At 37.0% G+C, this 27,492-nt stretch overlaps 1 protein-coding gene across 1 annotated transcript in view; it reads left to right on the forward strand.

Annotated features, from left to right (window-relative positions):
• Positions 1–27,492, forward strand: part of CSMD1 (CUB and Sushi multiple domains 1) — a 1,768,974-nt gene that overhangs the window by 1,306,871 nt on the left and 434,611 nt on the right. The window contains exons 14-16 of the mRNA XM_064294928.1: positions 17,753–17,935; positions 19,330–19,656; positions 20,677–20,871. Of these exons, the coding sequence (XP_064150998.1) occupies positions 17,753–17,935; positions 19,330–19,656; positions 20,677–20,871 (705 nt within the window). The remainder of the gene's footprint in view (positions 1–17,752; positions 17,936–19,329; positions 19,657–20,676; positions 20,872–27,492) is intronic.

The following is a 27,492-nucleotide window of genomic DNA, read 5'->3' on the forward strand; positions in this document are numbered from 1 at the left end:
CCTACTCACCTGTTGCTGGGCATTTGGAATGTGTCTTGGTTGTCTGGTGCTACTATAACAGACATACCACAAGGGCATGGCTTTAAGAAAAAACAAACAGAAATTTGCTCTCTTACACTTTAGGAGGCTAGAAGTCTGAATTCAGGGTGCCAGCTTCATGGGAAGGCTTTCTCTCTCTGTTGGCTGTGGGCAAAGGTCCTTGTCATCAGTCTCCCCCTAGTCTAGAGCTTTGTTTTTTTTTTTATAGTTTTTTTTTAATAATTTTTTTGTGCTTTAAGTGAAAGTTTACAAATCAAGTCAGTCTGTCACATATAAGCTTATATACACCCTACTCCGTACTCCCACTTACTCTCCCCCTAATGAGTCAGCCGGCTCCCTCTTTCCAGTCTCTCCTTTCATGACGATTTTGCCAGTTTCTAACCCTCTCTACCTCTAGAGCTTTTTTAACACAAGGAACCTGGGTCTAAAGGATGCACTCCGCTCCTGGCTCTTCTGGCTTGGTGGTAATGAGGTCCCTCTCCTCTCTGCTCAATTCTCTCTTTATATCTCAAAAGAGATTGACTCAAAATGCAACCTAGTGCTGTAGATTGAGTCCTGCCTTATTAACATAACTGTCTCTAACCTGCCTCATCATAGAGGTTATGATTTGCAACACATAAAATAATCATATCAGATAACAAAATGGAGGACAACCACACGATACTGGCCAACATGGCCTACCCAAATTGACACACATTTTTGCGGGACACAATTCAACCCATAATGGATTGTTTCCAGTTTGGGACTATTAAGCAAAAAGTTCCTATGACATTTGTGTCCAGTGGTTTTGTTTGGACACATCTTTCATTTTTCTTGGGTAACTATGTAGAGGTAAAGTAGATGAGTCATATTATAAGTGCATGTTTAACTTTTTAAAGTAGCTATCAAATTGTTTCCCAAAATGATTGTAGCATTGATTGTACATTCCTACCAATGTACAATCATTGGTACAATCATGTTAAATGATTGTAATATTCCTACCAAGAGTTTATGGGAGTTGCAGTTTCTCTAAACTCTTGCCAACATATGATATAGTCAATCTCTTAAATTTTAACTATTCTAGTGAATAGATGGCAACCCTGGTGGCATAGTGGTTAAGTGCTACGGCTGCCAACCGAAGGGTCAGCAGTTCAAATCCGCCAGGTGCTTTTTGGAAACTTTTTTTATGGGGCAGTTCTACTCTGTCCTGTAGGGTCTCTATGAGTCAGAATCAGCTCGACAGCACTGAGTTTGGTTTGGTTTGGTTTAGTGAATAGATATGATATTCTATTTCTTCTTTTTAATGTGAATATTTTTCTCTGATAATGTGCTGTTAACATATGCATTTTGGAGTGATGTGTAAGTTTCTTAACATTATTTGTTTTCTCGTGTCATTTCTTAAAAGCACAGCTTCTACAAGATACATGCTGTAGCCTGAACATTTGCAGAAGTTCAAAGGCTTTGCTGTTCTTGAAGTTCTAATCATTCAAACTGCGTCAGGAAGCAGTCGCAGCTGTAGAACCCCCCACCCCCATAAAATTTCTCTCTCCCAGAATGTTAATTAAACATTCATTGTACATGGTTTAGATGTCATTTTTAGGCCTGCCATCCATCTAGTAGAAATTTTCTGGGACTTTTAACAATACATGATAATAAAATACCTACTGAATTTCAAATTCTAGGCACTGGAAGAATTCCTGTTACATAATGAAATTCAGGGATAAGCCATGCTAGATGCTATCACCATACAATGCTAGTTGGCCAGATTGCTAGATTCTCTATGGAATTAAGGCTTTATCTCACCATCTATATTTTAAAACTTCCTTACTTTATTTCTTCACGTCTTTTAAAGGCATTTGCCAGTTGTGTGATTTGCCGGTTCAGCTCATAGACAGATGCTGACATCACACTCTGACAGCAGCTGATTTGAAAGGAGAAAGCCTCTGCCTATTAGAGGAAATTGCTGCTCCAGAGAGGATTTTCGAAGGAGGCTCTCATTTTATTTCTGAATTTGATTAAAACAGCTTATTATTAACCTCAGTGAATTACAAACTTACCTTTACATTTGCGTGGAATTCGAAAAAAACCTTATAAAAGAGATAAATGTAGCTAACAGAAGCTTAATGAAGGCCATTATTTTGCAGTACCGTATTATATACATTAAATTCACAGAATATGGTCTAATAAAATGTTTCATATCTAATAGATTTGTAATATACATTTTTCTGATATATATGTGTGTACATATATATATAGTATTGATGGAAAAAGTTTCCCATGAACTATAATGTCCGTATTCAAGGGTCAATTAATATAACTGTTTTTTTTGTTTTTTTCCTTTCATCTGTATTAATTGTGCCTACCATTTGATTATGGAAGTCTTCATTTTAAATATTTCAAGGATATATCTGTAAGAATTGTTGAATAGTTAGATATCGTTGTTGCTAGTTGCTGTCCAGTTGGCCCCGACTCACAGCAATCCTGTGTATAACAGAATGAAACATTACCTGTGCCTGTGCCATCTTCATGATCGTTGGTATGTTTGAGTACATTCTTAGATATTATTAGCACTACTTGATTTTATGATTACTTCTAATTATTATTGAAGAGAGGACTGGGTTATCTTCTTATTAGATTCCTTGATGATTAAAAAAAAAACACAGAACTATTATTGCCTTCATTTCCAGGTCTTCAACTTGAGCTTCCAATTTTATTTCTGGCATTTTATAGTTTGAAATGAAAAAGGGTGGCCTTAAAATCTCAGACAACCATAATGTCTGGCTACTTTTTGTTATGCTTATTCCATGATTTAAAAGGTAAAGTAACTCAGCACCAGTTAAGGTCCCTGGGCAGTGCAATCACTGCTAACCCAACCAGTGACTCTGTGGAAAAAAAGTCTGGTAAACTGCTTCCATAAATATTACAACCAAGAAAACCCTAAGGAGCACAGCTCTACACTGTAACACGCGGGGTCGCCCTGAGTCAGAATTGACAACGGGTTTGTTTTTTCAGGTTAGCACCAATTAATTTTTATCAGGCTCACATCATCAGGCCTACATGTATGTAAACTGCAAAGCTGAGTTAGTGATTTCTAATGTTAAAAAAAATAATAATAATTAAGACTTTTAAAAGTTAATTATAGTATCTCACCTTGAACCTGGCAGAGACAAGGAGTGAAAACAGTGCCTTATCTCCCTGTGGCATCACAGGTCACGGGGTTTAATAAGGAGAAATCTCTTCAGGTGACATTGAAGGATGGGATGTGGTAACTGAAGGAGCCAAGAAGGACTCACTCCTGCATCTTCCCATTAACTGATTTGAAAAGTGATAAATAGGTGCAAAAGGGATGTTTTCAAGTATCCAAGAGCCGGATTTTAGTCGATAGATGTTTAATCTACGGAATGGGATAATTTCTAATATAAAAAAATTATTTAACTAATGTAAATTGTGAGATAGAATTCTTAAAAAAAAAAAAAAAAGACTTAGGAGCAGTATAAATCTCAGTGAGAATAAAAATCCTGAATGTGGTAGCAATATCAGCTTTCTCAGAGTGCCAACTACCCTGCCCTCATATACTCTTATTTAAAGAAAAATATTAGGGAGAGAGAAATACAAACTTGGAACATAGCAAGTCTTATTATAGTTGCATACAGCAATCAGCTATGAAATAATCCATATTTCGTACAACAATAAATATCTTATTAAAGATATTTTCAGAGTAGTAGAGGTCCCTGTTTACTAACTACTTGTTTTTGCTCAGAGTGATTCAGTTCTGAGATATAATCCTCTGGTTCTAGTGAAAATAACACCGCTGTTTCCATTAGCCAACTGGGATCCACCTAAGATAGGAAAGTGACCTGTTGTCTTTTTTTTTCACTTCTATTTTAATAGACCATAGTAATCCAACTCAGTGTCTCAGATATGTGTTTGTTAAAGGTGCTATGTTTCTTACCTTGCTTAAATGTGCTGTATGTTGAAGAGAGAGAAAGACAGCTTTATAAACTAGTCGGCTTGTTGTTGTCGTTGTTTAGTGATCATGTCGAGGGTAGAAAGCACTGAAGAACGATACCACCAACAGAACAACGAACATGCCTGTACCACGCTGCTCTGTGACACTGCATTCCAGCACACACTGTAGCTGTTGCTGGGGGGTTTCCAACACAGGCAGATTCTCCCCTTCTCACTACAGTGTAGCAAGAATTTATGGACGTTCATTGTAACATTCAACTTCTCTTAAGCTACTGTTACCTGAATGGCAGGTGACATCGTTTTTAAAATATATTTATTTTCTGTTTTCTGACTAATATGAAACATTCAACTCTGATAAGAGTGACAAAGGAAGTGATGTCATTATACAGCACAAGCTAAAAAAAAAAATTGCGCTACAGTCGATTCTGACTCATAGTGGGAGACCCCACAGGATGGAGTAGAACTGCCCATTGGGTTTCCAAGGAGTGGCTGGTGGATTTGAACTGCCTGCCAACTTTTCTGGTTAGCAGCCGAACCCTTAACCACTGCACCACCAGAGCTACATATAGCACAAGGACACATTCTTTTTTCTTTATTTTAGTGCATAATTGCTGTGTCCAAACTATGAAGTTAAATGTTATTTTAGAAGTCATATTTATTACTTAGTTAAGTTATGGCAACTACAACCACAATGAAAAATACTTTTTTGTTGTTATCGTTGTCATGTACGACCAATGCACAATCCTTGAGTGAGGCATATTTGCCTACAAAGGGCGAATATAAACACCGGATGTGCAACTTTACGACATGCTATTCTCTGTATATTCTTGGTGAATGCAGTGCTAGCTCAATGGGGCCAACCATGCAATAGTTTCTCAAAGTTTCTAACCAGAAGAAATCGCTTTTAGCATAAATAGGCCAAACTAAGCAATAACCAGCTTTATCGAACAACTATGATAAACATTATTTAAAACGTGGGCATGTTTACATTTTACCCTTACGTGCAAATTAGCTTCTTACACTGATAAATGTGTACCCTGATTTGTAGGTAAAGAACGAAGACATGAAAAACTAATGTTAAAAAATAAAGGTGAATTATTTTTTAAAAAATGTTCTAAAAGGTGATAGAGGTGGAAAGACTGCTTTTTCATCAACAAAGGAAACTGATAGAGTGAGGAAAATTTCCAGATTTCATAAGTATCCAAAATTATTTCAATAACTTAATTGTTTCTTTGTGGGGCTGAATTACTGGGTTTTATAAAAAAGTAGCCAAGCCATGGAATTCACAGAGCTGATCCTCGTCATCCAAGCAGTGAGGAAAGGCAAGGTTCTGGGGGAGAGTTCCAGGAGCTGAAAGCATACACTTTTTGTATGACCCAGGAAGCCCATTGTGATGGTTAAGGTTGTGTATCACCTTGGCTCGGCCATGATTCTCCATGGTTTGGCAGTTATGTAATGATGTAGTTTAGCAGTTATGTAATGATAGAGTTATCCTCCATTTTGTGATATAATGTAATCACCTCCAGGATGTGATCTGATGTGATCAGCCAATCAATTGTAAGGGGAGTTTCCTCGGAGGTGTGGCCTGCATCCAGTATATATGAATGTCCTGGCAAAGTTTGCTGGCTTTTACTTGCTCTGGATCCTGCATCCTGCTCATCATCATCTGACCTCTGGTTCTTGGGACTTGAGACAGTGGCCTGATGTATTGCTATTGATCTTGGGCACATCAGCCCTTGCAGCTACGTGAGTCTGGAGAAGCCTCCAGCCTGCTGCCTGACCCACAGACTTGGGACTTGCCAGCCTCTATAACTGCCATTTCCTTGAGATAAATTTTTCTCTCTCTCTCTCTCTGTGTGTGTGTGTATCTAGAGAGAGAGAGCGGGAGGGAGAGAGAGATTGTATATGTATATACACACTTCACTGGTTTTGCTTCTCTAGAGAACCAGCCTATGACACCTACTACTTGGTGTTTACCCAAGAGAAATAAAAAAAAATATGTTCACACAAAAGTTTGTGCTTCAACGTTCCTAATACTTTGTTCATAATAGCCCAAAACTGGAAACTATCAAAATGTCCATCAGCTAGTGATCAGATAAATAAATTGTGATACAGACTTACAATGGAATACTACTCAACAATAAAAAGGAAATAACTGCTGATACACAAACTGACATGGACAAATCTCAAAAACATTATGACAAAAGCCAGACACAACAATATACGTTCTGGATGATTCCATTTACATGAAATTCTTTAGCGGCAAAATTATAATGACAGAAATCAGATCTCTGGTTGTTAGCAGACGGGGCAGGCGAGCGGACTGAGCGCAAAGAGGAACGAGGGACTTTTGGAGGATTGGTAATGATCTCTATCATAATTTTGGTCTACTTTAGTCAATTTCATCAAATTAAATATAAACTCATCATTTAAAGTTAAATTTAATTGTACATATTTTTTCCTCAATGAAACTGATTTAAAAATCATTGCTGGAGTGGAATGAGTAATAATGAATAACTAAGAAAAAATTTGGATTGGTTTAATTACTTTCTAAATGTATAATACTGTAGAACTAACATATTTGGGAATTATGTAAAAACATTGGAATCAAAGATATGGATCAAAAATAGATTTGAAAGACAGTATTTTCCCAACTGTATTCTCAAATGATGCATCTTGATCTAGTTCTTCGGTAATGCACTCTTTTAAAAAATTTACCATTCTTTCTTCTGGCTTCTGATTTTTTTTTTCCAACTGAATTTCTTTGAAAGTACAACTTTTAACTTTAAGTACCTTAAAACAGGCTGAATTGCAAGAATTGTACATGTGCGCATAATACTTTCTAAAAGTTTCTTTCAATGAGCATTTTCTAAAAAGTGATGAGGATAGAGAGAAACCAATTCTGGAAAATTTTCCCTAGATTTTGAAAATTCTTGGTTCTTCATTTAAATTTAACCTATGTCTCTTTTTCTTACTCTGTCATTAAACCCCAAATTACGTATTTGGTATTATCCAGATCCCCAGAATTGTATGGTGTAGAGTATGCTGGACTGCTGAAACATGAGCCCAACCCTAAGGAATTCCCAATTCCTTCAAGGAGAGAGACACTTGTGCCTGAAAAAAGTCAAACAGATGTTCAGAGGAAGAAAATAAAAAAAGGTTGATGAGGACTAGAGTTAAGAGCAATGGTTTCATTGATTAAATAGTCACGTCAACAGTAGATTGGGTCTGGGTAGTAGAAGCCATTCTAAGAAACTCGTAGACTCTACAGTTTCAAAGATATGAGTATTTTTATGCTGGGGATTTGGGGCAGAAGCAAAAGTGCTAAATATTTACATTGAATGCACTAATATTTACCAGACAGTACAAAAATCATTATTTTCACAGACAGACTCCCCTAGTCATTGCTTTTGTATCAATAAAACAGTAGTGGAATATTTGGTAGTGTAGAGAGCAGCATTTCTTTCCATTCTACCTAATAATCACCTGCGATTTTATCAATTGATCCTAATTAGTATTTGCATACACTTTTACCATAACCTGCTATCATGCATTAGAACTGTGAATTTGGGGATATCAATTGCCTTTGGTTATTGTCGTGTGCCCTCTAGTCCATTCTGATTCACAGTGACCCTGTAGGGCAGAACAGAACTGCCCCATAGGGTTTCCTAGGTTGTAGTCTTTACGGGAGCAGATTGCCAGGTGTTTTCTCAGAGTCGCTGGTGGGTTCAAATCACCAACATTTATGTTAGCTGTTGAGGGGATTACTCACTGCACCACCAGGGCTCCTCAGCTGCATTTTAGATGTGCCCAGTTCCCCCTGGAGAGACCCTTGCCAATCACTAAATCCATTCCCTAAAGACTGGCTCTTGATTTTTTTTTTTTCTATTGATTTTTCACTAGAGTTCTTTTTCAAATATCTTATGAGTTTAATAAAAAAAGATGCTTACTCCATGAAATCTTAAAAATATGTTTCATTTTTTCCACATTGACAATGAACATAGATTGAGACTAATATAATTTATTTTCAATTATTTTGGTAAGATGACAACTACCAACCAGAACAAAACTTCACACAGGTTTCTAATGTACAGCACAGAAGAAAGCTGTAAATATACAGGGTTACTCTTTTTAATATAGTATGGAAACTGATTGCCAAGTAACTGGACAGTGACAAACCGGAGAGATCATTGATTGTTTTAAATTAGGGGAAGCATTTTATCTACCAGTTTTTTTTTGTTTGGTGTATATGTTGGTGTGTAAAGGTTTAACAGCTCAGGTTTAAAAAAAAAAAAAATTTAACCCATGAATATGCTGGTGACTGTAACAAGATGTTAAAAATGTGAGTATTTCCTAACCTATGCCTGACGCTAGTTGCCATGGAGTTGCTTCCCACTCATGGCAGCCCCATGTGTGCAGAGTACAGCCACTCAATAGGATTTTCAAGACTTCAATTTTTGGAAACAGATCACCAGGCCTGTCTTCTGAGGAGCCTCTGGGTGGGTTTGAACTGCAGACCTTTCAGGTAGTAGTCCAGTGCTGAACCCAGGGACTTCTGTGCCTAAATGCAATAATTGAGTGTATGACAAAGGTATTGAGACCTCTCATTTCAGAATTTGGATAGCTTCTTTACGAAATAGTGGGGCACATTACAAAAAAAAAAAAAGATATCTTTTTGGAAATAAACTTTTCATTTGAGAATAGTTTTACGTTTACAGAAAAGTTGTGAAGACAGTACAGAGAGCTCCCATAAAGCCCACACCCAGCCTTTCCTATTGATAACATCTTACTTGAGTAGGATACATTCATCACAACTAAAAGTCCAGCACTATTACCTAAAAACCATACTTTATTCAGATTTCCTTAGTTTTTATCTAATGTTGTTTTCCTGTTCCAGAGCTCCATCCGGGACCTCACATCACATTTAGTCATCATGTCATCTTAGGCCTATCTAGGCTGTGATGGTTTCTCAGACTTTCCTTGTTTTGAGGAGTACTTGTCAGGTTTTTTGTTTTTTTTTTTTTTTGAAAGCCCTTGAACTGTGGTTTGTCGGATGTTTTCTTGTGACTGGTGGTGTGGGTTTTTGTGAGGAACACCAGCGAGTACTTATATCTTTTAGTGGGTGTTATCAGATGAGGTTTGTTAACTAGCTTGCAATCTTCAAGGTGAGTGACTTGCTAAATTAATAAAAACAATAATATAATAGCAAAGAGTTAGATAATAATAGCAAAGAGTTAGATAGAACTTAAATATATACCAGGTGCTACTCCAAGCACTTTGCATTTGATCTCCATGCAGTTCATCTTTAACAAGGTAGAAATTATTGCTTTCCATAGTCTGAGACAAAGATACTCCAAACAACTTGCCCCAACCATGTGTATGATAAGAGTCGACGCTAAGATTTAAATCTAAGATAGTCTGGTCCTAGAGTCTTTGCTTCTAAACACTATACTACACTTCTTCTAGTAGTCTTTAAAATAGCAGGAGAATAAAAACATTTAATTTATGGAAAATTTTATTGTTGAAGATTGTTTCTCCCAGTAGATCTGAATATGAAGTGTTGTTGTTGTTAGGTGCCATCGAGTAGGTTCCAACTCATAGCGACCCTACGTACAACAGACCAAAACTCTCCCCAGTCCTGCGCTATCCTCATGATCTTTGTTATGCTTGAGCCCATTGTTGTAGCCACTGTGACAATTCATCTCATCAAGGGTGTTCCTCTTTTTCACTGACCCTCTACCTTACCAAGCATGATGTCTTTCTCCAGGTACTGATCTCTCCGGATAACATGTTCAAAGGATGTGAGAAGAAGTCTCACCATCCTCTCTTCCAAAGAGCATTCTAGCTGTACCTGTTCCAGGACAGATTTGTTCATTCTTCTTGCGGTCCATGGTATATTCGATAATCTTCACCAACGCCATAATCCAAAGGCATGAATCCTTGTTAGGTCTTCCTTATTCATTGCCCAGATTTCTCATGCTTATGATGTGGTTGAAAACACCATGGCTTGTGTCAGGCACAACTTAGTCCTTAAAGTGACATTTTTGTTTTTAACACTTAAAAGAGGTCTTTTGCATCAGATTTGCCCAATGCAATATGTCTTTTGATTTCTTCACTGCTGCTTTCATGGCTGTTGATTGTGGAGCCAAGTAAAATGAAATCCCGCACAACTTCAATCTTTTCTCCATTTATCATGATGTTGCTTATTGGTCCAGTTGTGAGGATTTTTGTTTTTTTTATGTTGAGGTGCAATCCATACTGAAGGCTATAGTTTTTGATCTTTATCAGTAAGTGTTTCAAGTCCTCTTTCAGAAGGCAAGATTGTGTCATCTGCATAAAACAGGTTGTTAATGACCCTTCCTTCAATCCTGATGCCCCGTTCTTCTTCATATAGTCCAGCTTCTGGGATTATTTGCCCAGCATACAGAATGAGTAACTATGGTGAAAGGATGCAACCCTGACACACACACACCTTTCCTGACTTTAAACCATGCAGTATCCCCTTGTTCTGTTTGAATGACTGCCTCTTGATCTATGTATAGGTTCCCCATGAGCACAGTTAAGTGTTCTGGAATCCCCATTCTTCGCAATGTGATCCATAATTTTTTATGATCTACACAGTCAAAGCCTATTTATAGTCAATAAAACACAAGTAAATGTCTTTCTGGTATTCGCTGCTTTCAGCCGGGATCCATCTGACATCAGCAACGATACTCCTTTTGTTCCATGTCCATTTCTGAATCTGGCTTGAAATTCTGGCAGTTCCCTGTTGATGTATGGCTGCAACTGCTTTTGAATGATCTTCAGCAAAATTTTACTTCATGCGTCTGTCAGTTTGTTCTAATGTGGTGGCTTGTGTGTTACTTTGACGCTGGATGCTACGACAACGGTTTTCAAATACCAGCAGGGTCACTGTCTTAGTTATCTAGTGCTGCTGTAACAGAAATACAACAAGTGGATGACTTCAACAAACAGAAGTTTATTCTCTCACAGTCTAGTAGGCTAGACGTCTGAATTCAGAGTGTCTGCTCCAGGGAAAGGCTTTCTCTCTCTGTCTGCTCTGGAGGAAGGTCCATATCATATTAATCTTCCCCTGGTCTAGGGGCCTCTACACACAGGAGCCTTGGGTCCAAAGGATGTGCTCTGCTTCTGGTGTTGCTTTCTTGGTGGTATGAGGGCTCCTTGTCTCTCTGCTCACTTTTCTCTTTTATATCTCAGACAAGATTGGCTGAAGACACAACCTAATTTTACAGATTGATTTCTGCTCTATTAGGATAATTGCCACTAATCCCACCTCATTAACATCATAGAGATAAGATTTACAACACATAGGAAAATCACATCAGATGACCAAATGATGGACAGTCACATAATATTGGGAATCATGGCCAAGCCAAGTTGACAGATATTTTGGGGGACACAATTCAATCTGTAACAGTCACCCTAGATAGAAAGGTTTCAGCTGAGCTTCCAGACTAAGATGGACTAAGAAGGACCTTCTCAATCTACATCTGAAAAAAATTAGCCAGTGAAAGCCTTATGAATAGCAGCAGAGCATTTTCTGGATATGCAATAACAGCGGTTAAAGTGCTCAGCTGCTAACCGGAAGGTCCATGGTTCAAACCTACAAGCCACCCCGTGGGAGAAGGTTGTGACAGTCTGCTTCCATAAAGATTTACAGCCTTAGAAACCCTATGGGGCAGGTCTCCTCTGTACTGTACAGTCACTATGAGTCAGAATCGACTGGACAGCAATGGGTTTGTTTGTTTTTGTTTTTTGGTTCAAGGTGTTAGGTATTTAATATGAATGAGACCATATGCTATTTCCTAGGAACTTGTAGGTGAATAAGCTAATCTGAATCATTGCTACATTTTTCCTCCTATTTACGTTTTTGCTCCAATTGAGAAAACAGGTTGTGATTGCTTTAAAAGAATTGACTAGAAATGAAATATTCCAGTTATCTGAATTTTCTTGTTGGTTGAGCATTACTTAAACATCCTCCTCCCAAAATCCACAGACACATCCAAATTTTTTTCGAGCTTTGTCAAAAATAAGATATATGTGTGTGTGTATATATATATATAAATGTGTATCTTTTTATTCCTTGAAAATGGAAATTCTGAAGAAATAAATACATTTTATTTCTTTTTGATGACTCAGGCTCATCTGGTAAGCAGTAACCTTCATCCTTCATTTTCATGTATTCCTTTCAGAAATTAGAATGCAGCGAGGTTATATTTTTAAAGTTTACAGCAAACACGAATTTGACAATAAACCAGGAGCATCTGGTTAGTACAGACTGTACACCTAATGGAACTGTTCTGTGAAGATTACCACTTAGCACACTGAAATACTTCACTCACTAGGCAGGTAGTGGAGGACCCTGCTGAGTTCAGGGCTTATGGAACAGCCTAGCCTCCATCATTATGTAGCCTTGACCTGGGTGAAGTTTATCATTAGAGTGTCATATATACTTCCTCGAATCAAACAACTGCAACAAGCAAATAAATAAATAAATCTAAATGTTTGTCAAGTTGAGTATAATATAAATAAAATTATAGTAAGTTTATTTGCCTATAATTGAATTGGTACTAATTAATTCTGGAAAATACGATAGCATTATACAAGATTTTCACTTATTCTGAGGTACTTTTCATTGTTAATTTGACTCCTCTATTGACTTTCTATGTCTTTGAATGCATGTTGAAAAAATTCTAAAAGATTGAAAAAGAAAAGAATGTGTCCTCTAAAGTGACTTCTTATTACTTCTAGTTCCCTAGTCTATTTTGACATTTATGCGCGGAATCATATGTATTTGGTTACCAGTGGAAATTCACTAAATGTGTTCAGTAATTTGGATGCATATTTTTCTTGCGATGGTTGATAGTGGTAGGATCGCTGGAAGCAATGTTCCATTACATTGAAGGTTATGCAAGGTCAGATCTCTTTAGCTGAGACACATAACAACATTAGTGCTGAATTTGCAACTCCAAATGAGACCTTTTTAATCCCAAATCAGTTTTCTAGACTAGCAGGGAAATCAGGGAGTTTGGAAAAGTAGATGTGTCCCTACTATTGTAGCTGATCACATCTTGAGTAAAACTGTACTTTTCATGATAAGTGTTCTCTGAGGCCCAGTCACTTAGCTTTCTAGTACTGCTGGGCAGCACTACAGAAAAAAATTCTGAATTTCAACAGCACTTATAAATAATTTGGACACTGCTAGGATGGTGTTAGAAAACTAGTACTCTCACAGTCTCTATGAGACAAGAAGGATGAGTAGGGGAAACAGCTCATTAATGTGGTTACATATATCTAGGAATATCTAGATTCCGTATTTCTCAGTGAAGCCACAAAGGGGAAAGAAAAAGAGAGCATACATAATTCCTGACCCATCTTAGGTCTGACTTTACCTTAAAAAAAATCTCATTTTTGTTTTAGACAAACAAGGTACAGGGGAGTGAAAAGCAAATACAGTGTTATATGCAAACAATGGAATTTTCCCTGAATCCCATATTTAAGCATGATAACACATAATTTTAACAAGTATAAGCCAATGGAATAGAAATTTGCTATTTTCCAGGGTTGTGTTATTGATCACAGCAGGAAAGGAATTAGTCACAAGAGGCTTCGCTTCTTTCAAAGTACCCTGATTATACTGCGTCCATACAGTTTTCATAATGCTGGAAGCACATGCCAAGGCTCCATCTCATGACTCTCCCCAGTGGAGAAATTCTTAGAAAGTTTTCCCCAAAGGAAAAGATCAGTTGATTGCTATCCATGTGCAATAATCTAGTTTTCTAAAGATGATGAAAGGAAATCAATTATTTTGAGAGATTAAGTTCTAAAAAAGCTCTGGAAAAAGTTCTTGACTTTTCTGAGTTTCTGCTCCTGGGCGATCTTCATCTGGCTTGGCATGTCTCTTCTGGTCTCTGCTTTGCTTGCTTATTTAATCTCTTTGATATTTCAAAAGAGATTGTCTCAAGATGCACCCTACATACACTAATCATGCCTCATAAACATAACAAAGACAAGCATTCCCAAATGGGATTATAACTACAGGCATACATGTTAGGATTTACAACACTTATTATGGAGGGACATAATTCAATCCAGAACAACCATAGATCACAAATGAGTCTCCTTATTAGTCTAATTTATTCACCATCCCCTACTCCCACTCTTTTCTATAGCAAATAGCTGGTCTAGGAAAATATTTCTCCTTAAAGATGAAAAAGTTAAAAATGGTCAAGTATAGACCCTATGCCAAGCAGAAAGGAGTATAAGATACTAAAACTTGCCTGTAACCTGCACCTTAACTTGATCATTCACTACATGGTCATATAGAAGACCTTATCATTACCATATCTTTAACCATACTTATTCAATGTGTATGCTGAGCAAATAATCCAAGAAGCTGTACTATTGGAATAAGAACACAACATCAGGATAGGAGGAAGACTCATTAACAACCTGCAATGTGCAGATGACACAACTTTGCTTTCTTAAAGCAAAGAGGGCTTAAAACACTTACTGATGAAGACCAAAGAGAGTAGCCTTCAGTATGGATTACACCACAACATAAAGAAAACAAAATTCTCACAACTGGGCCAATGAGCAACATCATGATAGACAGAGAAAAGACTGAACTTGTAAAAGATTTCGTTTTACTTGGCTCCACAATCAACACCCATGGAAGCAGCAGTCAAGAAATCAAAAAAACATATTGTCTTGGGCAAATCTGCTGCAAAAGATCTTTTTGAATTGTTAAAAAGCAAATATGTTCACTTTGAAGACTAAGGTGCACTTGACCTAAGCCATGGCATTTTCAATCACCTCATATAGAAGTGAAAATCTGCTGTAAAAGATCTTTTTGAATTGTTAAAACGCAAATATGTTCACTTTGAAGACTAAGGTGCACTTGACCTAAGCCATGGCATTTTCAATCACCTCATATACAAGTGAAAGCTGGACAATGAACAAGGAAGACTTAAGAAAAATTGATGCGTTTTAATTATGGTGTCGACAATATACCATGGACCACCAGAAGAATGAACAAATCTGTGTTTGAATAAGTATAGCCAGAATGTTCCTTAGAAGGAAGAATGGTGAGACTTCATTTCGTGTACTTTGGACATGTTATCAAGAGGAACCAGTCCCTGGAGAAGGACATCATACTAGGTAGAGTAGACTGTCAGAGAAAAAGAGGAACACTCTCATTGAGATGGATTGACACAGTGGCTGCAACAATGGGCTCAAAATGAGCAATGATTTTGAGGATGGCACAGGACTTGGCAGTGTTTCATTATCAGCATTGACAACAATCATGACCATTAACTTTGAGGTTTCCAAAAGCTCAATTTCCATCCTCACTTCTGATCATATTACCCTTTATAGTATCCTGACTTCAATAATTCTCAACCCCAGGAAGACCTTCAATTATTCAACCTTGCCATCTTTTCTTTTTTAATGTCCTTAGATCCACTCATAGTCATAAAATTGCTAGGATAAAAATAGTTTTTAAGGAATTACATTCTACCAAAATCAGAGAGTAATTCTTCCCTTTGGGCTTCATAAAATAGTATTTCATTAACATGTAAGAGGATATTTTCAACAGTATTTTTAGGAAAAAATTAGCCACAGGAAGGAGAAACAGTCTTCCTTTTAACAATTTTCAATATATGTGAGTGACGTATTTCTGGAGTTTAAGTCAGTTGAACAATAGTTAGAAAATATAAAAATGGTTCAATCTTGACAGAAGAAATCTTTATACTTTCAAGAAGTGTAAATTGACCTAACAGGCATATGTTTCACGCAGCTTTGCGTAAACATTTTTTGTTTTAATTAAACTCTCAATACTTACCAAATAGTTGTGAATTCTATATTACACTTCCGGATTAATACTTGCCATGTGGATACACTGTGTTGTCAGTTTAGGGCAGAGTCATATGCTTAGATAAAATAACAGTACCTTATAAAGATGTCTGACAAGGATACATGCCTGAATAGGTGATCATTCAAAATCTGAGAGGTGACTCAAGGAATCCCTGAGGGCAAAGCCAAGATTCTTTTCCAGAAGCAATTTCAGCTCCATTCTGGAGCCCTGGGGGTGTAGTGGTTAAGCATTTGTTCAGCAGTTTGAATTCACCAGTGTTTCCTTCAAAACACTATGGGAGCAGTTCTACTCTATCCTATAGGGTGGTTATGAGTTAGAATTGACTTGATGGCAAATTTTTTTTTGTGTGTGTGCTTTAAGTGAAAGTTTACAGCTCAGGTTAGTTCCTTGTACAAAAATTTATACACACATTGTTAGAAAACATGACCGTAATTGCTCTCCCTATAATGTGACAGCACACTCCTCCTTTTCACTCCAGATTTCCCATGTCCATTCAACCAGCTCCTGTCCCTTTTTGCCTCTTCATCTTACCTTCAAACAGAAGCTGCCCATTTAGTCTCATGTATCTACTTGACCTAAGAAGCACACTCTATGAGTATCATTTTATGTCTTATAGTCCAGTCTAATCTTTGTCTGAAGGGTTGGCTTCAGGAATGGTTTTAGTTCTGGGCTAACAGAGAGTGCAGGGGCCATGTCTTCTTGATTCCTCTACTCTCAGTCAGACCATGAAGTCTGGTCTTTTTACTAGAATTTGAGTTCTGCACCCCACTTTTCTCCTGCTCCATCAGGGGCTCTCTGTTGTGTTCTTTCCAGGGCAGTCACTGGTGGTAGCCAGGCACCATCTAGTTCTTCTTGTCTCAGGCTCATGGAGTCTCTGTCTTATGTGGCCCTTTCTGTCTCTTGGGCTCCTATTTTCCTTGTGCCTTGGGTGTTCTTCACACTCCTTTGCTCCAGGTGGGTTGGGACCGATTGATGCATCTTAGATGGCCACTAGAGAGCCACTCACCAAAGTAGGATGCAGAAAGTTTTCTTAATAAACTCTGTTATAACAGTTGCCCTAGATGTCCCCTGAAACCATGGTCCCCAGACCACCGACCCTGCTAGTCTGTCCTGACAATGTTATCCTTTTTGGTACCCTACAACTCTGGCACCTAAGCTGTGCCTGACACATAGTTGAACTTCAGTAAATAGCTTTTGAATGATTAAATGAATAAACAGCTTGTTTCAGTGAATAAATTATTGCATAGTTAACATCAAAGGTTAAAATAGATTTATAGCTTAGGCTCATTTGTATCCATATTTCATTACAATTGTATTTTAAAGAAAAGAGGTTTGATTCTGCATATTTTGTTTTCATCTGAAGACCATATATATATATATATATTGTTTCATAAATTAGTTTTAATATTAACTTAAGAGAAAGAACAGTCAAATGGATATGTTGATTTAAATATTCAGTAGGGGATGAGCAATTTTATTAGACTTTGTTTCATTTTTAAAAATACATAGAATAAAATAAAATTGATATTTACATTTTGGTAGTACCAATTGGAGATAACAGGCAGAAAATGGACCAAGAGGAAGTATCTATAAATTGTAATGTTTGCAGTGTCAATACACAGATGTATAGCCATTTTGTATCTCTAAAAACAATAAATTAAATACCTTTCTCTCGTGTTTTAAGTTATGCTGTTCTCCTGGCTTATTGTAATGAAATGTATGAGGAATTGGGTATCCTTTTGAAAGTATTTATGAAATAATGTTTATATCGGCAGAAATAAACTATCTGTTCATCTTCTAAATTGTGAAGTCAAAAATGTCTATTATGTATTTTTTTTTTAATGCTTAATTTGTGTTTGCCATTTTCAGAAATCGAAAAGGGAGGATGTGGAGACCCCGGAATTCCTGCCTATGGGAAACGGACGGGCAGTAGTTTTCTCCACGGAGATGTCCTGACGTTTGAGTGCCAGGCTGCGTTCGAGCTGGTGGGGGAGAGAGTTATCACCTGTCAGCAGAACAATCAGTGGTCTGGCAACAAGCCCAGTTGTGTATGTGAGTACAGCGCCTTGACTGGGTCCTCATTCTCTCTGGCAACTGCCTTGCAAGGGGAAAGAAGAAGAAAGAAGCAAAGCGGGCAATGAGGGAGGACCGCTCTCAAAATAGCTTAGCCCTGCTTCATTTACCAGACACATACAAGGATATTTTCAAACACGTACTTCCCTAATTTCTTCACTTAATTAAAACTAATTAATGACTATATTATGTCTGTTAAGTAAAATATAGTGAGAGCTTTTTACTAGAAAGAACATAAAACACACCAGTGCTTCCATCAATAGCTTTTGATGACACACTATATTGGACATCAATACATCAGTGGACTATTTTATAACTCAGTAACGTTGTATACCACTCAAACACAAGTTGTTCCCTAGTGTGGAACGTGGGTGGTAGTATCGGTTTGGAATTCAATGGAATAATTGCCTGGTGCTCGTAAGTATAGTGTTTTAGCAAGTAGAAAAATACTTACAATTTAAAAGGAAACTTTTTTTCTAATAGTTAAGTATAACAGTAACAGAAGACATATTATGAAATCTTGTAGAATTAGAAGCAAAATCATACCATAAGTCCAACAGTTACTGTCTCCAAAAAGGAAAACTTTTATATCTATGTCTTTATATCTTTATCTATACCTATATCTATCTGCATATCTTTAGAAAGCCTGGTGGCATAGTGGTTAAGAGTTATGGCTGCTAACCAAAAGGTTGGCAGTTTGAATCCACCAGGCACTCCTTGGAAACCCTATGGAGCAGCTCTACTCTATCTTATAGGGTAGCCATGAGTCAGAATTGACTCAACGGCAATGGGTTTGGTTTTATTGGTTTATATATCTTTAAGTACACAATCTTAAAAGTAATTTTTCAAGGGATTTTTCCATTGACCAACTAGAACATGGTACAGTTTTCGAAGTTATTATCTTATTAATCTTTACCCAGTAACTAATAAAAATTTTAAGAAACTTTAAAAAGATTAACTTTAAAGGTAAATATAAAATATAACAATAAAAATGAAAAGGCAGAAGCCTGAATGGAAAGAATATGATTTTCTGGAAATTATTTCTATGATACACATATATATTTTCATATTAGTATTTGTTCATCTGAAGGCAGAACATTTATAACTAGAAATTATAACATTTCAGTCCATCTGATAGGCTCATTTTTAATTAAGCCTGTAACTGATTACATATAAGCTCTGTGAAATACTCTATTTACAATTTAAGGAAAAAGTCAATTTAACGATCCTGAATTACTAGTTTAGAAGTAGTTGCATAATGATTGTCATCTGCAGACATGGATTTCTTTCCTAAGTTCTTAGCCGTCAGTTTCATGGTGCCAATGCTTTGGATTTGTGTAAAATTATTTGAAAATCTATTTGTGTCTTCACAGTTTCATGTTTCTTCAACTTTACTGCACCGTCAGGGATTATTCTCTCACCAAATTATCCAGAGGAATATGGTAACAACATGAACTGTGTTTGGTTGATTATATCTGAGCCTGGAAGCAGAATTCACCTCATTTTTAATGATTTTGATGTGGAACCTCAGTTTGACTTCCTTGCAGTCAAAGACGACGGGATTTCTGATATAACAGTTCTTGGTACTTTTTCTGGCAATGAAGTGCCTTCCCAGCTGGCCAGCAGTGGGCACATAGTCCGCTTGGAATTTCAGTCTGATCACTCTACTACTGGCAGGGGGTTCAACATCACTTACACAAGTAAGTGCTCCTACATGAACGCCACCTTCATGTTCCCACCTTATTTACTAATACAGGGTTGGTATTTCAGATGTTTTATAGTGATTATAAGAATAATGATGGTAGGAGAATTATATAACATCATTGCTATAACCTAAAAAAAAAAAAAAAATCACCTATTTGGTGGTCACACCTGTAGTAACGGACTGGATCTCTCTCCTTTCTTCTCTCTTCCTTGCTTCCTGCCTTCTTTCTTACCTTCCTACCTTCCTTCCTTCCTGCCTTCCTTCTTTCTTTCCTGCTTTCCTACTACAAGATACTATAGTATAAAGTATTGAGTCATTTAAAGTTAGGAGTAATGGAATCAAATCCCAGCATTTGTATATACTTAGTGGATTTTGATAAGACACCTAACTTCTCTTTGCTGCAGGTTTCTCACTTAAAGAATTGACAGAATATGAACATTTACTTAAATGTATGGTTGAGGGAATAAAATGAAATAATAAAAGTGTTAATATGAGTAACAGTAAGTTATCATTTGATCGCTTACTTCTTTTAGGCACTGTGCTTAGAATCTAACAGTAATTGTTCCATCGAATGCTACAGCAACTCTGGGATATACACTTGATAGCTCTCATTTTGTAAATAAAGATAGCTATGTTCAGATCATTAATCTGCCCAAAGTCAGATAAAAAGCACAAGGGCCAGTATTGTAACCAGACATATCTAAACCTATACTCTCTCTGCCTGTTGTATTGCTTCTCATTTTTTCTTAGTTCATAAGAAAAGTGCTTTTCAAAGTGTAAAGTGCTATATGAATAGTAATTATATCTATTTATCCCTCTGTGTTTTCTCCCTCTTTCACTTTCAAATTCTCAGTAGCTGCTGATCCTTTTATTTAATGTTTTAACTTATCTAACTATGAATAATGTAACTGACATTGAGGGCACGAATCGCTTCGTATTTTTTCCTTCATTTTTCAATACACATAATATTCAAGTGTTTTTACCCTAATTATACATTCGTGCTCTTTCTTTTCAGCATTTGGTCAGAATGAGTGCCACGATCCCGGTATCCCTATAAATGGACGGCGTTTTGGTGATAGGTTTCTCCTTGGGAGTTCGGTTTCCTTCCACTGTGATGACGGCTTTGTCAAAACCCAAGGGTCGGAGTCCATCACCTGCACCCTGCAGGATGGAAATGTCGTATGGAGTGCCACCGTTCCCCGGTGCGAAGGTGTGTGTCTGGCATCACCGGGCAGAGCATTTTTCTTTAAAATGGAACTTCTAACTTAAAAACAAACAAGAAATGAAATTTTTAGGTAGTTGTTTTGTTACTCTTAGCCCACACACACACACGCACGCACGCGCACACACACGCACAAACCATTGCTGTCGGGTGGATTCCGACTCAGAGCAACGCTATAGGACAGAATAGAACTGCCCCCATAAGGTTTCCAAGGAGCAACTAGTGGATTCCCACCGCTGACCTTGTGGTTAGCAGCCATAGCTCTTAACCACTGTGCCATCAGGACTCCACTCTTCCATAAACCAAAAAAAACCATTGCCGTCGAGTCATTCTGACTCATAGCGACCCTACAGGATACAGTAGAACGCCCCACAGAGTTTCCAAGGAGCACCTGGTAGATTCACACTGCTGATCTTTTGGTTAGCTGCCATAGCACTTAACCACTGCCCCACCAGGGTTTCCCCACTCTTCCATACCTGACTTAAATACTGCCTAATATTCTTCTTTTCATTTCTGTTTGTTAATGGTTGCCTGTGTTATAAAACTGGACGAAATTTTCTAAAGGAGAAAGATATTACCTTTAATTAAGACTCATTTTAAAAACCTTTACTTGAAATATGTGCTCACATCTCGCTTATCAGACTAGTCCATGCATTCAGTCAGTCAAAACAACAACAACAACAACAACAGCACATCTTTGGTAAATAACAAAGACATGCAAATTTAAAAGGAAAAATAAAATGCCATTCTTGTGGATTAGATTGGCAAAGATTTAAAAATTTAAAAGGAAAAATAAAATGCCATTCTTGTGGATTAGATTGGCAAAGATTTAAAAATACTAATATGCTGTAATATTGGCAAGGTTGTGGGGGAGCTGGCATTTTCCAGCCATGCTATTAGGGTGAAAAACCACATCATCTTGATATAAATTTATATTAAGGGTCTTACTCTTTTTTTCTTGCTTTTCGAGTTATGAATTGTATGTCTGTATCAATATCATCAGGAAACACACAGGCAACTATGAGAAAATATTTGTTTAAGGATGTTGTTTGTAGCACTATTTATAACAGTGAAGGACTGGAAAAAACTAAACTTCCAACAATAGAGATTGTTTAAATGAATTTTGATGTGTTCATACACTAGGATAACATACATCATTAAGAAAGTTTATAACATGAAAGATGCTCGTGCTACGTTATTAAGGAGAACACCACTTGTGTAGTAATACTGCATTTTGAACATACAAATATATCTGCATCTCATTATAATAACTTAAAAAAAAAACTGAAAAAGGTACATACCAAAATGTTAACTGTGGTTATGAACTCTTTTTCTACTCTTCTTTATTTTTATTTTCTTGATTTAATGTGTGTTTCTTTCATAAGTAAATAGAAAAATATGTCAAACATAGCATAGTATACTGTATAAGATTACTATCCTCTACAGAATGACCTCACATGTCATTACCAAGCCTGTGATCCTTTCAAACTTTATGGCAAGTCTAATCAGAGCCACAATCTGAATGTAGATGAACTAAACTCCTAAATATCTAATCAGTGGGATGAAGGAGTTGGGTTATGCTACCCTACATCAACCTGCCCCCACCCCTACCTCCGAACCTATTTACCATTATTTTTTTGAGGGGGAACTTAAGCAGGTAGTATTCATAGCATTGGCTGCAAGTGTTAAAATTACTGAAAGATGTTCTATTTTACATTCTTTTGTAAATTGTTAGAATAATTCAGTGGACAGTGAGCATCACCAGGGTATATAATACTGTTAGACTGAAGGACAAGAAAATAATAGTAGAATTTTTATAATTATTATCAAAAATTTTTCATTTATATTTTTATGTTTTACATTTTATAAAATGTTAATAAATTAACAGATTTTTTATCATTTACAAATAAATAAATAGACATATATGGATGCTCAAATATATGATACTAACATTGTTGTTCCACCACTCGTCTGTAAGTTTGTCATACTTTGGTGGCTTGCGTGTTGCTGTGATGCTGGAAGCTATGCCACTGGTATTTCAAATAATCACCAAGGTCACCTTTGGTGGACAGGTTTCAGTGGAACTTCCAAACTAAGACACGCTGGGAAGAAGGACCAGGCTATTTACTTCTGAAAAAACTGGCCAGTGAAAACCTTATGAATAGCAGTGTAACACTGATATAATGCTACAAGATGAGCCCCTCTGGTTGGAAGGAACTCAAAATAAAACTGAGGAAGAGTTGCCTCCTCCAAGTGGAATTGACCTTAATAATGTAGAGTAAAGCCTTCAGGACCTTCATTTGCTGATGTGGCATGACTGAAAATAGGAATAAACAGCTGCAAACAATTGAAGTGTTTCAATAAATGGAAGCTGTGTTTGAAATGTGAGCTCATCTATGCCAAGAAATTTGGAAGAGAGCTATCTGGCCAACTGACTGGAAGAGATACATATTTGTGCCCATTCCAAAGAAAGGTGATCCAACAGAATGTGGAAATTATTATACAATACCATTAATATCACATGCAAGTAAAATTTTGCTGAAGATAATTCAAAAATGGTTGCAGCAGTAGATCAACTGAGGACTGCTGAAATTCAAACCAGATTCAGAAGAGGACATGGAATGAGGGATATCATTGCTGACGTCAGATGGATCATGGCTGAAAGGAGAGAATACCAGAAAAATGTTTACTTGTGTTTTATTGACTATGCAAAGGCATTCGAATGTGTCTTCTTCTTCTGGCCATTGAGTTGATTCTTAGTGACCATATAGGACAGAGTAAACTGCCCCATGGAGTTTCCAAGGAGCACCTGGTGAATTTGAACTGCTAGCCTTTTGGTTAGCAGCCATAGCTCTTAATCGCTATGCCACCATGGTTTCCATGGAGCATAACAGATTATGGATAACACTGCAAAGAATGGGAATTCCAGAACACTTAAATGTGCTTATGAGGAATCTGTGCATAGACCAACAGGCGGTCATTCCAACAGAACAAGGGGATATTGCATGGTTTGAAGGTGGCAAAGGCGTGTGTCAGGATTGTATCCTTAATTGTACTTATTCAATCTGTATACTGAGCAAATAATACGAGAAGTTAGACTATATGAAGAAGAACACAGCAACAGGATTGGAGGAAGACTCAGTAAAAACCTGTGTTATGCAGATGACACAACGTTGCTTGCTGAAAGTGAAGAGAACTTGAAGTACTTACTGGTGAAGATCAAACACTACAGTCCTCCATATGGATTACACCTCAACATAAAGAAAACAACACCGTGATAAACAGAGAAAAGATTGAAGTTGTCAAGGATTTCATTTTGCTTGGATCCACAACCAACACCCATGGAAGCAGCAGTCAAGAAATCAAACCATGTATTGCATCAGGCAAATCCACTGCAAAAGATCTCTTTAAAGTGTTAAGAAAAAAAGATGTCACTTTGGGGGGGACTAAGGTGTGCCTAACCCAAGCCATGGTATTTGCAATTGCCTCATATCCATGTGAAAGCTGGACAAGGAATTAGGAAAACTGAAGAATTGATGTCTTTGAATTATGGTGTTGGCAAAAATATTGAATATATCATGGACTTTGAGAAGAACAAACAAATCCGTCTTGGAAGTAGTACAGTCAGAATGCTCCTTAGAAGCGAGGATGGCGAGACTTCATCTCATGTATTTTTGACATGTTATCAGGAAGGACCAGTCCCTGGAAAAGGACATCATGCTTGATATAGTAGAGGGTCAGCAAAAAAGATGAAGACCCTCCGTGAGTTGGATTGACACAGTGGCTGCAACCATGGGCTCAAGCACAACAATGATTGTGAGGATGGCGCAGGACCCGGCAGTGTTCCGTTCTGTTGTACATAGGGTTGTGATGACTTGGAATCGACTTGATGGCACCTAACAACAACGACGTTGTTATGCGCTGTTGAGTTGATTCTCATAGCGACTGTATACTAACAGCAGTTCATGATTAAACATGGTTGCAGACACTGCTCTAGACAATCACAACACTGGTGACTTTGAAGCATGAATAATTTCGTGAGAAAAAAGTTCAAAACAAACTCTCCTGTCTAGTCTCTGTTCTCTTCTGTCCACAATTTTTACTGTCACCTGTGTACTTGGCCTCATAACTGGCTGTTGACAGATGCATTACAAGCTGAAGCTGTGAACACACGTAAACAAAATCGGCGGAGTGGAAAAGGCACTAAATTGGCAGGCAATCAAAAGTACAGTAAGGGCACATACAAGGGAAAATATTACATTAAATGTGAGCAGACAATCCTTCTACTTTTAGGAAGAATCTGTCAAAATAAGTTAAAATGCAAAACCCAACTATAATTCTTTAACAAGGAAAAGCTTACCACAAAGGAATAGTTAAGGAAGAAAGATATTTTTAAAGTTTACCTGTGCTAGGAACTCAATTACTTAGCATAGATGAATTTCAGAGAGGGTAGGCAGATACTTGATAACATGGTTGACTAGATACCTGGATCAGTCCCTCTGCTGAAAAGAAATAAAATCTGAATTTCAGAATTAAATTAATCTATTAGGAAATATTGAATGGCAATAAAAAATTTAATAACACAAACTTGACTTAATAGATTTGTAAACGATCTCATATCCTTTACAGAATAATTGTATTTATTCTTTTTCATGGAATATTTTTTAAATCAATTATATATTTGCTCACAAAGTGAGCCTTAAATGATTAAATAAGTATAGTCCACATGCACTGATCATATTCCAATTAAAAAGCAAAAATATAATAAAATATAAGAACAAACAGATATATAGAAATCAAAGTAACACCTTGAATTAAAGAGGAACTTAAATCTTAATTCATAATTGGAAAGCATGGGAAGAACACATTCTATTAAAAATAAGAAAAGGCAGAACCATTGAACTAGGAAGACTGGGTATGTATATCTAAATGCCCTTGCTGTTGAATAAAATGACAAGAAATAAAGGAACGTATAACAAAGATTAAAAAGTTAGAAAAAGATCCAAAAATAAGTTAGAAAATAATATTAACACGTATCAAATGTTAAAAACAACAATTAAATTCGAAAGTGAGTTTTTGGTAGTACCAATAAAATAGTAAATTTCTATATAATTGTGATAAAATAAATCAAAATAGGAGAAAACGAGAGTTATTTAAGAAAATAAAAAAGCAATAACCACGATTACAAAAAAAAGGATAATTTTACATAACAGCAAAAGTAAAAAGTTCATAACCAAGCAATTTTTAAAGGTATGTTTTATTTATTCTGATAGAATTCACTATAAATCAGCACCTTGTGGGCGTAAGTTGTGTGGCCTTTGGATGAAAGATTTCTCTATATTTATTTGTTCTCCCTTAACCCGTTCTTTAGCGCAGCTCAGCATCGTCACAAACACCATTATTACTGGCAACACTTTAACTGTATAAGAATACATCACTAACTCTATGGCAACAAACTTGATATTACAAAGGAAATTGATGATCTTTTACCAAAACTTAAATTACCAAAATTGACTCAAATATAAAAAGTGGAGAAATAAACAATTTACGATAGAAAAGATTTGATAATAATAACCAGAAGTATATCTGCAAGGACATAGGCAGAAGTGTGTGCATATATGTGTGTTGTATGGCATATGTGAATGCATGCATATGCAAATATAGCTGTACCAGTAGGCATATGTACCTACATGTTTGTGTGTGCTGCATACATACCAAAACCAAACCGAACCCACTGCCGTCGAGTCGATTCTGACTCATAATGACCCTATAGGACAGCGTAGAACTGTCCCATAGAGTTTCCAAGGAGCGCCTGGTGGATTTGAACTGCCGACTTCTTGGTTAGCAGACATAGCACTTGCCCACTACGCCACCAGGGTTTCTGCTGCATACGTATCCATATGTAAAATAAGGCACATAGGGGGCACAGTTACGGAGACTTCCTTGAAGTATCCAAACAACTTTTGGGATTGGTTTACTAGGTTAAAAGGCTTAGGACCTTAGGTCTTGTGGGATAACTTAGTCAAATGGCATATCATAGTTCATGAAGTTACAGTTCTATACCCTAATTTGGTGAGTAGCACCTGGGGTTTTAAAAGATTGTGAGTGGCCATCCAAGATACTACTACTGGTCTCTACTTGTCTGAAGAAAAGAGAATGAAGAAAACCAAGGACTCAAAGAAGAACCTAGTCCACAGGACTAGTAGCCTGCAGGAACCATGGCCTTCTTTAACCTGAGACCAGAAGAACTCAATGGTGCCTGGCTACCGCTACTTACGGTTCTGACCAGGACACAATAAAAGCCCTGAATAGAATGGGAGAAAAATGTAGAACAAAACTTAAATTCTCAAAAAAAAATCCAGACCTACTGGACTGATAGATACTAGAGGAATCCCCGAGACTATTGCCCTAAGATGTGCTTTGAGCTTGGAGCTGGGGCCACTCCCGAAGGTCACCTTTCAGCCAAATAGCCAAATAAACAGTATCACCCGTGAGTAATACGCTCCTTTAAACAGTCAACTGTCAACATTTACCCAAAAGCAAAGGTAAGAAGGCAAAGAGGAAGGCAAGCTAGATCAATGGAAACAGAACAAGCAGAATGGAAGTAAT

Source organism: Loxodonta africana, chromosome 12 (genome assembly GCF_030014295.1).
Source record: "Loxodonta africana isolate mLoxAfr1 chromosome 12, mLoxAfr1.hap2, whole genome shotgun sequence".
Lineage (NCBI taxonomy): Eukaryota > Metazoa > Chordata > Mammalia > Proboscidea > Elephantidae > Loxodonta > Loxodonta africana.